The sequence below is a fragment of the Rhipicephalus sanguineus genome, chromosome 6, assembly GCF_013339695.2.
Source record: "Rhipicephalus sanguineus isolate Rsan-2018 chromosome 6, BIME_Rsan_1.4, whole genome shotgun sequence".
In the NCBI taxonomy this organism is placed as follows: domain Eukaryota; kingdom Metazoa; phylum Arthropoda; class Arachnida; order Ixodida; family Ixodidae; genus Rhipicephalus; species Rhipicephalus sanguineus.
Window position 1 is genome coordinate 124,694,153 of NC_051181.1, and position 14,731 is coordinate 124,708,883.

Genomic DNA, 14,731 nt, shown 5'->3' on the forward strand with positions numbered 1-14,731 from the left:
AGAACTATAGGCCATGTTTTTGGTGGGATGATGGCTGAGGAATGGCCTTTACAGCTTTGTCTGTACAAAATGTTCATAGTTATTCACAACACACCAGAAACTAAGCATAAGCTGCAAATTAACAGGGTAACAGCGAGCGTTGCAAATGGCATACGTATGTCCACACTTTTATACCTCAAAACTACTTTTACTGAGCCCACACACATTACAACGGAGCCGCAAACACTTTTGGATATAACAAACCATTCTTCTCACTTAGTTTAGTCTGTCTACATTACTCAAGCAACAAATTTTGCACTTAATACACCCTGCTAAAGTGGACAAGTCAATGGACAAATCAGTTATGCAACTTAGTCAATTACTTAGTATAACTATTTAAGGCAAAAGTTATGGAAATGCCCGAAGTATTCACACCAAGGCAGTAAAGGATAGAAATGTCCGAAATTCCGCTTCCTAATGTAACCTAGCCCCTTATTTAGTAACCCCAGAAGTAAGTAAAGGTATATTAAAAATTGAGAAATATATGTAAAAATAAAAACCTTCGGCAAGATTTGAACATGGAGACTTTCACACAGAAGCCCATTACTGTAGCCGTTAACAACAGGGTGGATAGAATGCCACTAAAGAGAAAAACGACTTTTCTTGTATTAGTAAATTACAATTTCACAATACCAAAAGCACTACTTTTACCACAAGAAGATGCTTGGTAAACGAGAAAACGTGAAAAAAGAAAGTACAGGTGGCAATGCTGTCAAGAAGTTCGTGCACCAGCTCGCTGTGACGTCGTAGATATTGACAGCGCTTGCTAGGGCCTGCATAATTATCGGTAAAAATTGTTTGCATTGTGTTCTAAGGGATCCAAAATCATAACATACTAAGTTTCAGAAAATTTCGTTGAACCAATGCGGTCAAAATACGCAAACAGACTTTGAAAACCACGATGTCACAGTGACAGCCACACACTGAAGTTTCAGAGCGAGATTCAAAAATTCAACTTTGGCCTGCATTTTCTCTTCTCGTAATTAACTATGATGGCAAAATGAATGACGACGAGAGTTCTGACAGAATAACTTATCTGTCTAAACTTATTTAATGTTTCACTTTAGTGTGCCATTAATGTCTTGTTTAGTGCGTGCAAGCTAGCACGGATACACAGGTTGAAAGCGCAAAAGACGAAGACAGAGAAGAGGCTTGACACACACGAGCGCTGTGTGTGTCAAGCCTCTTCTCTGTCTTCGTCTTTCGCGCTTTCAACCTGTGTCATGCCAAACCAACAAGCCCAAACAGCTAACCTAGTAGCACGGATACTTGATGAATTTTGATTTCAGCTCAGATGCATGGACCCCACTAGCTAGACACACGGCATCTGGTGCTACAACAATTCGAGCACTGTTTTGCACCAAATAATCCCCTCTAGTTTCAGCCCTGATTTGATTACAGCAATAGCTGTACTCCTGCCAGTAAAAACCTGGAAAAATGTTCTTGTGCACACATTCGGCTTTGAAGTTGAGCCTCCTCGCATGTGCGTCGTCACAGCGACGAACATGCACAGCGTCGCTTTGTTCTCCTCCCCCGCACAACCCTGTCGGTCGGCGAGAGCAGTGAGCCGGCGGGTGCGCACGCCTCGAGACCGCTACTTCTGTCACGTAACTCCCACGGAGGCAATACGAAGAGAATTGTCGATGGCATGCCACTGCTTGCCGCATGGGGGCGCCGACGCATGGGACACCACCACGGCATGTTTTCCACGGTAGTTGCTCTTATCGCTCGACAATCTTGATTAAACCACATTTAACAACAGCCTAAGCTGTTGTGAGCTCACAACAACAGCTAATTTTAGCGGCGCAGTTTTCCGCCACCGCCGGTGTCCGTCACAGCTATCGCGCACACTGAGAATAAATAAGAGCCAGTTCCACGCCTGCGCAATCTGAGTAAACAGCGGAGCTGGCAAGCAAGCGCCACCACCTGGCGAATGCAGATTGAGTTCATTATTCTTTCTTCATCTTCTGTCTTTCATGTTTGTTTCTTTATCTCTTTCTATATTGCCCTCTCCTCCTTTCCCTCCTCCTAACCCTCACACACTCCTTCTCACCCTCATTTCTATTTCCCACCCCTTATTACGTTATGCAATAATTTACCCTCTCACCTCCTCCTCACCCTAACGTCAGTCCTTGACCTTCACTTCCCTTGCCCACTTCTTGCCCAACTATACTATCCAAGGCTATGCCATGCTTCAGCCTCCCATTTCCTCCTTCTTCCTCACTTCGGTCTCCCACCTTCTTGCTATACTACACTATGCTAGGTATATATATACCTACTTTATCCTCTCCCCTCCTTTCCTTCCTTCTCACCTCCGTTTCCCTCTCCCACGCCCTTCCTATACTATACTATGCTAGGCACATACCCGCTTTTTGTGGTGCATGCCCGCCGAGTTTTGTGCGGACATTCCCTACATAGTTCGGATTTGGAAGCACAACCACGGGCAGTCCATTGGGCCTGCGACGAGGCGGAGATGCTAGGCCTATATGTCCCCGGCGTGGGAGTGGCCCAAAACGTGCTAGTTCACACCCCGAAGGACTTAAATAAGTTATTCTATTCCATTCCATCAACGGCCTTACCTCCAGCTTAAAGGGGTCATGAACCACTTTTCCAAGTAATGATCTAATGACCTCAGTATCGGAGTTTACTGCCTGCCGAATCGATTGCCGCAAAAATTTCTCAAATCCGTCAAGAATGAGCGGAGTTACGGGGGTTTGGCGCACGCTTTCAGCGCTTTCTCTCTTTTCTCGTGCCGACGAGCGCACTGGAAGCTAGACAGGGAGGGACGGCACGGGGGAAAGAAGTTACGTCAGCGCTTCATGAAACGCGATCGCTCTCCCGCTGTGATTCGCTGGCGCGAGTGCGGCTACCGTGTACTGAGGAGTGCGGCACCGGCAAGTGGCGGCACCCTGTGGCAAGAAGCGCATCTGATCCGAACGCCGCTCTCGATTTACGTCGGCTATCGGCCAATAAGCATGCTATGTCTCTTGCGACGTAAACAGGCAGATCCGCAACGTCAACGGGCAGACGCCCCACCCACCGACGAGAGTGAGAACCGGCCTCTGTTTGAAAAGAGGGCGCCTGAGGAAACGGCAACTTCGCGCTCCGCTTGTGGCCTTTACGCGGCGCGCACGACTGTAATATTTGGCAGAGCAGTTCATAGCCGTGTCAGCTTTCCACAGGATGTGTTTTTTCAGCAAGCCCAAGGGGTGCTTCGTGACCCCTTTAAACAGCTCAGCTATTAGAACAGGGTTTGAGGCGGATTGGAACCCAGGTTTTCTATCACAGAGCCACGCCAGTGCTTGAATTTTTTTGGAAAAAGATCCTATAGAAGGGAGGAAATGCGTTAGATGTAATATTGCGTGGCAAAAGAGTAGAATCACACCAGGTGTCACACCGTGTGAATTGCGTAATGATTGGAGGGTTTAAAGCTTCCCACCCATTACAAAGGACTATGCAATAATTCTTCACCATCCCCATCATCATCCACCACAGTAAATAGAAAGTGTGAAACTACGCAGGTGTACATATTCCCGTAGGAACACATAATGGGTGCTTTGCTACTTCGTTAAATAGAATGATTTATTGCATAGTGGGTACCTCGAACATGTACTTGTAGGCGCCCTAAGAGAGTTTACATCGGGCTCTGTGAAGGTCGCTCCGCCAGCTTACACTGTAACTGTGCTGCAGGTTCTGCACAAGCCTGGCGTTTTTTTTACTATGCCTTCGTGTTTTTGCTGCGGTTGCTTTCGGGTTAGACAGCATTATATGTCAAGTTCTGCCATCTTATATCATGGCCCTAATTTTGGATAGAGCGGACTTCGAATATAACAAACCTTTCTCGCCGAGTTATTACGGTCCGTTGCAACATGCGTGGACTTATACATATAAGGTTTCTGGCATGTTACCACGTAACTAAGCATGCATTGAGGACTGTGCACATGAGTCCGCATTATTTTGCAAACTACAGTGAACTTGCAAAAGCACATTACGGTTGGGACAAAGGCAAAAAAACCTGTTCCTGTATGTAACTTGCTTTTGCAAGATTATTACTTATGAACTCACCCAGGTTCACACAGTGTAAAATTGACAACTTTACGTCAGTGCGTTGCGATTAAGACAGCGATATGTATTCACATTATTCACAAAAAAAAGGACATTGTCAGGCGACAAGCATTGGTCGTGTGACGACTGCACAGATCATGTGACGACTTACAAAACACAACTGAAGCAGCTTGACACACAAAAATGACAACAAATAAGTGAGTTATCACAGTTAACTCCCCAAGTTGTACTCGACATTTCTGGCACTTAACTTTCTACAATATTCACTGATTTCCACAGAGCAGCACAAACAATGGGGATAGTAAATGAGTGGTAATGATTTGCAGTGCTACGAAGTCATGATGCACGTCCCTTTGGCCAGCCAAAGAGGACTTCCACGGTTACAGCAGAAAATGCATGTTGACTAGACATTTCCAACATTCAATGACACATCTCAAGAGGACATTGCAAGATCATCAAGTCTAAAATAAACAAAGCGTGTTTGTGGTGCTAGGATACTGCCAACAAGAAGGTGGCTGGCCAGTGATAGCGGCACATGGGGAAGAAGAGAAAGCTCAAAGTGACGTTACAAAAACGGCACTGTCACCACGTCAAATAAGTGATGACAGTTTGCCCCGCTGCAATCTCAGCGTTCATGGGCCACATCATCTTCAACTTGTTCGAGATGACAAGATGGTGAATTCAGCAATGTCCGGAATAGCTCCTCGGCCTAACACTGCCATGACTTGCACAATGTGATGCGCAACTGCAGGCTGATTTGTCTCCACAGATTGCAATTTTGATGCAGTGGGCATTTCAATGCCGCCAAGTTTGAGCTCACACTTTCAGCAGCTGCGCCAACCCCATTTGCCGAAATCATAAAGCCCACATGCATCATGAAATCGTGGCGAGGCACCTAATACATGAGATCTATGTCCTGCTGCGGCATCATCATCGACAGCTGAACAGAGGGACCCTGGAAGCTTTTGCGACCAATGATGCCCTTCTCCTGGAGACAGAGCATGGCCGCCTGCGCTTTGGCGTGTTTCTTGTTGGCACTGTACTCTTTTGGCTGATACTCCATGCCGTTTACTTTCACCTGGAAAGAGGAGAGTATATATACAGACGTGCACTTTTTCTTTTTCACTACAAGGTAGGCAATATTCACGGAGCAACTTAAACTCTTCTGGAACACTTTTCGCTGCTTGCATAAAGCACTGGATGCTGACACAAGACGCTTTTGTAAATTAGTGGTCATTAATGGCCTAACTGCATCACAATTTCCATCGTTCTAATTAAAGCATTGAAAATGCAGGCTGCCACGGGTCGGTAACCTCAGTGGTTAAATTCATGGCAATCGAACAGCAAAGTCAACTGAACAGCAAAGTACTTCTGACTGAACAATCAAGTGCTGAAATGTATCGTACTAGAACTGTTCACTATCTGTTATGTCCACAGCAACTAAAATAGCCTTTTTCGTATGCACAACAGTTCATACGCGTAGTAGATGAGCAGCTGTGTGACACATTGGTTTAATACATTTGTCTGCATTAATGCAAATGTTTATACACTAGTAAAAACCTAAAAAGTTCTGCAATGGGAATCTCCACGTATAGACAAGCTTAACAGAAAGTGGCAAGAGAAAAACAAGAAACCATCCAAGAAGCACAGTTGACAACTACGTCGCAACCCATTGGAACGTGCCACCTACACGACAATAAGCTTTGATGAACCAAAGCAACACTTGAGTTATGGAAGAGAGACCACAACACCGAGGGCTCCAAATGAACCTTAACCCTTTGCGGTCGGGTCCCGCCCGACAACGCAACACGGCCGTAGCGGCCCGTTGTTAGGCGCTGCTGGACAAGCTCTTTCGTGATTGATTCACACACGCGTTACTTCTTTTACATGACCTTTGCTTTTTTTTTTTTAGTTTCAGACCAGAAGGGATGGAAGGTGGGTGAAGGTTTTGAACCGCAAAGGGTTAACCATTTAGGTTTGGCTGTATGTGCTCCCAAATTTAGTGTAAGTCGAAATTTTTACATTCCACATCTCAGTGAAGCCTGGCCTCGGTGCCCAGGCGTGCTCTATGGCAGCTGGCGGTCAAGCCATTGTGGCAAGCAGTAGTACGGAGAGGTAGATTAGCAGGTATTGTATTTTTAGTAAAGAACCTGTAGTGCAGGGATGACAACATGTGCAATGCAATCTTCATTTGTTATCCCTCCTGCACTCTAGATTTTGTACTAAGGAATCGTAAGCCACACCCTAGCACTGAGCTTGCCTTGAATAAGAAGGTTTTCTTGTGGTCGGGTCCACTTTCGCCGACGAGAGTGAACTCGGGAGGGCCCCATCGTGACTTGATGCAGAGTTCAGTCAGGGCTGACACGGGATGCTTGCCTGCAGGTCATGACCAACAGACACGGGAGGAACAGACCACAAGTGCTGTCATTTGCTTTTCTTTTTCTTCTTATGAGGGGACACTAAAGAGGGAAAGCTAAATCAGGTTGATTACAGCGGTGAGAAATTCTTTCGAAAATGTGTTCTCGTAAATTTTACGTCAACAGGCTGACTATTAGAGGAGAGAATGGAGATCGAAGTTCGTATTCTGAACTGTGCGCCAAAAGGTTCGATGCTGGTCCGAATTCCAAAGCAATTTGTTTTATTTCAGCCGTTTTAACTCAGTAAAAAGGCCTTGAAATTGACCAATTCCAGTTTTTTTTTACTCCGCTAGCAAGTGATGTAGCCCACCGTTACACTAAAATTGTTACTTTGCCTAAGCAGACAACATGATCAAGATTCATAACGTTATATTACAATGAGCTCTTGCAAGAACTTTGTTTTGGCATCACCAGTTTTTCTTCGGGCTTTTTTTTTTCGTAACAACAGCGGTATTTTTGTACCTCGGAAGTATGATTAACTCACGAAACTCAAAATACTTTTCTCTTTAGCAACTTTTTAAGTTCTTTAGAATTTCACATAAACATACTAAGAGGGATATCTGGCACTGGTGTCGATTAGGGTTTGCAACTACAGCTGTCTAGGTTTATTTGTCAGCTGTAAAAGCTGTTGAGGCACCTTAAAAAACATCTTAGTGCAGTGAATGACATTTATCTACAGAAAACTGCACATTTTCTAAAGCACTGCACTCTCGTTAGAGTGTGAGATTGTTGCTTAAAAAACAGTTTGCCAACTACGGGTCTGCTTATGTGGTGAAAGAATCGTTACAAGGAAAAGCATACAACACCTAAAAAAGCATAACAATCCTACACAGCTTCGTACCACTGTGAAAAGCTTAAAGCCGGATGTGATCCTAGCAGAACAACACTAGCAACGGAGAAGTTAATGTGCAGAGTACGGCACATGCAGGTCAACAAGTGCCAATCCAATCCATTCTTCCCACGAAAGTTCAGCTATTGCAGCGCCAGCTTTCCGTCTGGTAAGCATTAAGTAACACTATGCAGCGACAGCCAGTTTGCATGCGACTTTGCCAGGACATTGTTCATCAAACTTTTTCCCCACCTCCTAAATCTTGGTGTGCAGGCACAGAAGGGTGTTTCGTCTCTAGCTCCGACACCAGACCTGTAAGAAGTAAAAAAAGTGGCAAGGTGTGGGTTAAAGGGACACTAAAGGCAAATAACAATTTATGTCAGAGTGAAAGGTCAATGTGTTAGAACGTCTAAAACGTCACTATTATCAACAGCAGTGCCCTACTAATCGAGAAGTTAAGATAAATGTAGTGCACGATGTGCGTCACGAGTGGGACATTTTGAATATGATCCCGGTGACGTCAAGAGACCCGAGTACAATTAACCACTAGTAATCAAACTAGTTGCGATAAAAAAAAACCTTCCGTGCATCACAACACGTAATAAAATGCTGCTTGCTCGTTTCTGTTTGATTAATGGCAAAAAGAATCTCTTGGCGTTACCATGGGGAATGGCGCGAGTGGTTCAATAGTTTCGCTTTCCCCGAGCTGCACTTCGCTCACGCGGTTGCGCCTCAGTGGTAGTTTCGGTATTTCATACCGCTGCTTGTGCTTGGCTCTCGCTATTTTTGCACCGTTGCTACTCTACTGCTGCTGCTGGCCAAGCTAAGCTCCATAACAGTGAACTGTGCAGTTGCAGAGTGGCCCGTGGCTGCGTCATGGCAAGGTTGATGGCCACTGTTGCGCAAGAAACCGTAGCGCCCGCGGCCAGGCAGTAAGGGCGGGCAACGTTGGACACGGCAACTGCTACGTCAGAAGGCCCATTCAGGCGGGCAATTTGAAGTGCGCTAACGCCGTGCGGACCACTAAAACGTGATTTTCTTTCAAAATAAGCATTTCCTTGGCATGGAACAAGCACTATGAAGTTTTTCGAATGCTATTTCAACAATCAACATCGAGTTAACATTTGTTTTTAGTGTCCCTTTAACACCTTCTTAAAGTGCATCAGAGCAAAAACATTTCAATGCACACGAATGACTTGCTTACGAGTGCCAATACGAAAACTGAAACGACATATATACTATGACGGAGGCAAGATGCAGACAGAGCAAATTTAAAGGATATTTATGGATTACAGGCAAAGATGGCTGAAGTACCACAAGTGCAAGCATTTCAAGCTATCTTCAATTTCGTCAGTTTCCAGAGCTCCTCATTTGTCTATGTCTGCATTGCTCTATAACGATACCAATATATTAACATGTCCAAATAGTACATTTAAAAAAACCAAAAATATTAAAACAAAAGCAAAAATTACAGAGGTATCACTTGATAGCAACGATGTTTTGTGGCAGTAGCATGAACAAAAGAAAAAAAACATTCAGCAAGTTGTCCTAAAGGTAGAGCACATGGCAAACATAAATGAGGCCTGTGGCCTTTCATCAAATGTATGGAGAGCATGCTGTCACGATGAACCGTCTTGGACAGAGGTGCATGTGCACAAACCTCAACAACAGTTACCATTCAATTTTCTCCATTTTGCACGCACAAATTATGCGACGTACTGACCAATGTATGTGTTTCCTCACAATTTTTTGTCCAGTGCAAGTTTTGTAGGCAATGAGTACATGGTGTGAATAACATGGAGGTGGGCATTCCAATAAAAACTGTCATCCAAAGCTTGTTGTCTGGGATGATGGAGCGCTAGTTCACCAAGCAGTTTAGTGCTTTAAGAATGAAGGTGCAGAAAATGAAACTTTTTGTCCACAAATGTTACGTACTTATTCTAACTACAGTAATGATCAATTGGGTAGTTGTGTGTAAGCGTTACAGACGGCTTGCATTCAGGTTATTGCCTTTGGGAATTAGCGCGTGAGGTGAGATGATGCGCAAGAGCGAAATGCCAACAAACAGATAGCACGTCAGTTGATGAATGACCTGTGTTAATGCCATCTGGCTCAAAAATGCAATGTACAGAAGTGCACTTGTACATTACAAGCATTGACACACAACTCTCTGTTCAGCTGGTTAAGTCGTAGCGCTCGAATCGTGCTCAGCTGTTTCCACGTGTACAATCAAAACGGGCTCAGAGCACTCAAACCTGCTCAGACTCTGATCTGAGCAGCTCAACATCTCACCGAGCTCCAATCACGTGACTCCTGACATTTCCGCTTGTTGGGCAGCGAAACAAAAGCATCCATTTTTCTTTGGTTGTTGCCACTCGCCCAGTGGTGCATGACAGTGCTGTAGTTGTGTAATTGTGGAAGTTTCAAATGGATCTGATCCCGCTGCTCATATGGTGCAATCAGCAGAGATACTCTGTCAATGTATCAATTTTGGCAAGCGTCATGTGTAGCTCATATGGCACAATCAGCAGGGATACTTTGTCAATGTGTCAATTTTGGCGAGTTGGTTACGCACATCGAAAAAATTTCTGCTAGATAGCACGGACAGAGAGAAAGGCTGTACATGACACACAGTGCACTTCGTGTGTCCTGTACCCCCTTTCTTTTTTGGCATCCAATATGAGATGGTCTCTCTCCCTAGCCCAGATGGCAAGTGAGCGACCAGCCGAAGATACCATAAGAAAAGAACCTGTCAGAATGCTTCAGGGCAGTGATGTAATTCATGATGGCACCGACGCTATCTGAAAGCCAGAAACTGAAGCTGCGCAGAAGCGTGGCTTTCGTACCTCTCTTGTCGGTCTTGATGCTGGGAAGCAGAGGCTCTAAGGCACCCTCCTTGTTTTTTCCCAGGCCTTCACCAGGTGTCCAGCCCATCTTGCGCAACAAGTGCATGCCTATGCCCTCAGCCACAGGTGCTGCCTTCATAAACTGGTCCTGGGCATGCACGGCAAGGAAGGCACTATTACTACCATCGCTATACAGGGTGTTTTGTTTTAGACAACACAGATTTTTAATAAATCCTATGGCAGTAAAGGTCCCGTCATTTTCGCAAACAAACACTGCATCGAGGTGGAAATACTTTGCCTCTGCTGAAGTGACACTGTTGCAGCTAATTAGCAAGACTCACTAATTAACTTTTTAATTATTTACTTGAGGACAGTTGTTTAAATTAGAAAGATTTAGTGCATGACAATTTATGGCATACACATTTTTTAGAAGTCACAGAAGTTGCTCGTAATTCAAGATATTCATCATCAAATTTTCAGGGCGATATCGAAACTGATCGCGCCCGGCGCACACGAAACTCGACCACTTTGTTTCGTCATACTGGAATTACCCGCCACAAGGAAGTGACAAAATTTGAATGAAGGTGTGTCGTGGCCGTTTCTTTTTGTGAAAAGTGGCAAATCATCTTACTTGTGCCAGCGCGCCTTAGTTTCGTGGGGGTGTTTGGTGCTTATCTGTTCCTTTCGAACTGTGCGCAAGAAAACAACAATATCAACCTTTTCTTTCTCTGTGCAGCCTGAAATTAAGGGGCAGCCACTGTGGCACTTCTCGCAGACAGGCGAAATAGTTTTTCGTGCCTGTTTATAGTTAAAGAAAGAAACAGATAAGCACCACACATCGTACCCAAAGAATAAGCCACCTACTTGTGTATTTCAGACTGATTGCCGATTTTCCTGACCAGATGCCACTTCGGTGCACCTTGATTTGACTTTTGTCACTTCCTTGTCCCGGCTAGTTCTGGTCTGACATAACAGAGTGGTCGCATTTCATGTGCACCAGGCACGATCAGTTTCGATATCACCCTTAAAATTTGATGATGAATATGTCAAATTACGTGCAACTTTTGTGACCTCTAAAAAATGGGCGTGCTGGGACTTGTCATGCACTATAACTTCCCAGTATGAACAACTGCCGTCAAGTCAATAATTTGAGAAGTCAATTAACAAGTTTTTGTTAATTAGTGGCCACAGTGCCATTTCAGTTGCAATGAAGTATTTCTGCATTGACGCAGAGTTCATGTGCGAAAACGAGAGCAGCCTTACTGTCATAGGATTTCTGTATCGTCTTAAAAAAAACACCCTGTATAAGAAAATGCACACAAAAGAAAAGCCACAACTCTGGCCCAGTGTTGCAAGCTGTGTCAGACAATTCTAGGGAGACACATTGCCATCACTAGAAGCAGCTTTTCCACAGGGGTACTAACAGCTTGCTAGTCACTTCTGAATGCATTCGAGCACATGCCAAGAGAGGGGGGGGGGGGAGGCATACTACAGGGCATACTACAAGGAGCCTGTGGATATGTATGTAATGTAACGTATGTAATATATATGTAATGTTAACTATAACAGGCTGATAACTGGTGGCTACTGAGCTACCACTAGCGTTGACAAGTGTGCTGTGGCACAACAGCTACTCAAAAGTGGAAAAACAGCATGAACACAGGACGAAGGAAGATGACACAAGGACGGGCGCTGTTCGCACTGTTCATCCTGTGTTCGCGCTGTTTTTCCACTTTTGAGCTATGTACCAACTAGCCCGCCTTTCGCTGCAACAACAGCTACCACTGTGGTGCCAAAGTCTATTCTGCACCGAGCGTGGCATAAAAAAAAGATTGCCGGATGCACGCGATTACTTGAGCTGAACTCCAGACCAATTTCTGCTCAGAGTTTGCAAAGAGGTGGCATTTTCCAATACTTGCACCTTAATGTCACGTTTGAGCGCATCTACTTGCCCGTTTTGTTCACGATAAAGCCAAAGCGTGTATCTGCTGTGGCAACACCACCATAAAAAAAAAAATTGGAAGATTTTGCCCAAAAGCGATGCATCGAAAGGAATAGAAAGGTTTAGTGACGACCTCACACTCCTCACATTTGCAAGCCATGTATGCACCGTCAATACGTGGACAGCATGACAGTGCAAACGTGCATCACATGTCCGTATATTCACCACAATGAAGTATTGATACTGATGCTGTGGAAAGGTGGCACCACCTGCAGTCAGCATCACTGACAGGTGGGGCGATGATTCTTTGTCAAGAGAATTGTTTTTAGTGGTGCTGCTGGAAAGTATGCACGCTTCAACTTTTCAGTGGAGACGGGCAAGTAGAGCTCCCAAACTTAACGCAACACTGAACCCACTCTACTCCATGAAGTTCAAGCCAAAGCTAAGCAGCAGTGTGAGCTGCAAGACACGTATACCTGATGCTGCCCATTTATGTAACACTCGGCTTCAGATGAAATTTCTGCTGGTGTTATGATGGCTTCCAACGCATAAACCGCAGAAATTGAAAAGCAAGAACAGTCCAGCATTTAACAGTTAGTAGTTATAGTCCAGGGTTCGATGGAACACCGTCTGGCGAGGGGCATACATCATAAATTCTTTTTTCGTTGCAACTTTGGTGAGCGTTTGTTTATTCGCAAGTTACTAGTTAACATCTACATATTGGTTTACAGGCTGCTAGAGACCCACGCGCGACATTGTTACGTACCTTTTTAACCCAAGCAGGAGAGGGCCCGGATAGCTCATCCGGAGTGAGTGGCTTGAAGTCTATTGAACCTGTGTACTGGCCTGGCTTTTGCTTTGATGCTACCCATGCCTGGAACTGTTTGTAGAAGTTAGCCAAACTTAAGCCCCGATTCACGAAAGCAACTCAGCAACACAAAACTTTGCAGAAGCACTTTCCAAGTATGAGCTATGCAGATCCCACTCCTAACTAGAGCCGTTTACATTAACTTCCTGTTTATTTTTCCAGTTAACGATAAAGTTATGCAACAAACTTGAGAAATCTCTCACAAGAATGCGAAATGCTTTCCCATGTCTCAATCTTTTTTACTCTATGGAATGAAGGTTTCTAGCCTCATCTCTTGTTTTCAAGGACCAGAGCAGAAAGACGCGAATCTTTGCCTCACGCACTCAAGTTGCTGCCTCATCCTCTCTAAATAAACAGACTGCCCGAGCCCACTCCCAATCAGATGACAAAGTTTTCTGATGAATGTATATTTGTTTCCAATGCTTCAAGAAACAGCATTTTGTCCACCCTTTTCCTAAGACACTAAGCAGCCCTTATCTCACTGGCCCACAAGGGCCAATGTTGTTATTTCTATAAAAAATAACTAACCTGCATGGGTGTCTGCTAACGCACAGTTGGAAAATGCTCTGCAAGCATGATGAGTCACGCTCCGGCCCTGCGACACCTACCTCCTTGTGGCAGTCGTGGTAAACCTTCATGGCTTCCAGATCCATCGGATTCTCCTTCAGGGCCTTCATCGCTTCGACACGACGGCTCATTATGGTTGCAATGTCGAGGCTCTCCTGAGGCGGAGATGGGAGGGGCACACTCGCACTACACACTTTTGCTTTCACTCTCTCTCTCTCACACTCACTCACTCATTCACTCGCTCGTCACTTCTCCACAGTTGCACATCCAGTGGCGTCAGAACAGGTGGAACGAAGAAAGCCGTGTCGGGCTCACCCTTGTAAACACGGAGGACAAGTTCTCAAAGGCAGCTTTCAGCTTGCTTAGTGCAAGGGCCGAATCGTCATCACCATCGTCATCCGTAGATAACAGTGCCAAAAGGATGCCTTATCCCACCTATATTACAGCACAAAAACCCAGTGTAGCAAATAGTGACATGCTAATTGCAAGTCTATTTCTTAGGCCAGTGGCTCTCAAACTCTTAGCCATCAGGCAAACTTGACTCACTTATGGGTATGAGAGGATTGTCATAGGTATAGTTTCAAGTCAGGCTCTGCAAAAGTCTCTCCTAAACTCGTATCTTGCACCCATACGTCCTGCGAGTATCATGATACCCTCAGTAATGACTTTTCCAACTATGCTTGAAATCGAATTGGATTACATGGCTTAACATTACAAAACGCAATGCTTCATCTGTGTCTGTTTGCTGTCCCTGCTCATTTTGTGCACTAAAAAGCAAAATCTGGAAGGTATCCTAGGAGGGATGTCTAGGAGGAGTATCCTAGGAGATACTAATCGGAACTTTGCCACATTTCTTGGGTTTGGAACAAATGCCGTCTGCTGGATCAATTAGCGAATATTTTACAGATACATGTGCCATGGTCATACTAAAGGCATGAATGCCTAGACATTTTGCACTGCACATCTGCCTAAATCTGGCGTTATCATTTAGCCATGGTGTGAAAGAGCTTTACTGCATACACATAAAAATTGCATAATAAAGTTAAAGCTATTGCAGTGGATAAGCACAAACCTTACGTGATGTCACACGCTGCATACGATAAAAGTAAAACCAATTGTATGCAATGCCCTCCGTCATGTACCACGATTTACTAAAGC

At 44.7% G+C, this 14,731-nt stretch overlaps 1 protein-coding gene across 4 annotated transcripts in view; it reads right to left on the reverse strand.

The window, feature by feature from the left end:
- Window positions 1-14,731, reverse strand: part of LOC119396343 (serine/arginine repetitive matrix protein 2) — a 53,518-nt gene that overhangs the window by 7,770 nt on the left and 31,017 nt on the right. Inside the window, exons 8-12 of one of the 4 annotated variants that reach the window (XM_049417040.1) lie at window positions 13,615-13,728; window positions 12,905-13,018; window positions 10,197-10,344; window positions 7,603-7,662; window positions 2,996-5,182 (exon numbers count right to left, since the gene is read on the reverse strand). The exons of 1 other annotated variant lie outside the window; for it this stretch is intronic. In XM_049417040.1, the coding sequence (XP_049272997.1) occupies window positions 4,929-5,182; window positions 7,603-7,662; window positions 10,197-10,344; window positions 12,905-13,018; window positions 13,615-13,728 (690 nt within the window). In that variant the 3' untranslated portion in view covers window positions 2,996-4,928. Of the gene's footprint in view, window positions 1-2,995; window positions 5,183-6,283; window positions 6,481-7,602; window positions 7,663-10,196; window positions 10,345-12,904; window positions 13,019-13,614; window positions 13,729-14,731 lie in introns of those variants that run through there. 2 more of the 4 variants (XM_049417041.1, XM_049417043.1) reach the window with 2 other exon arrangements.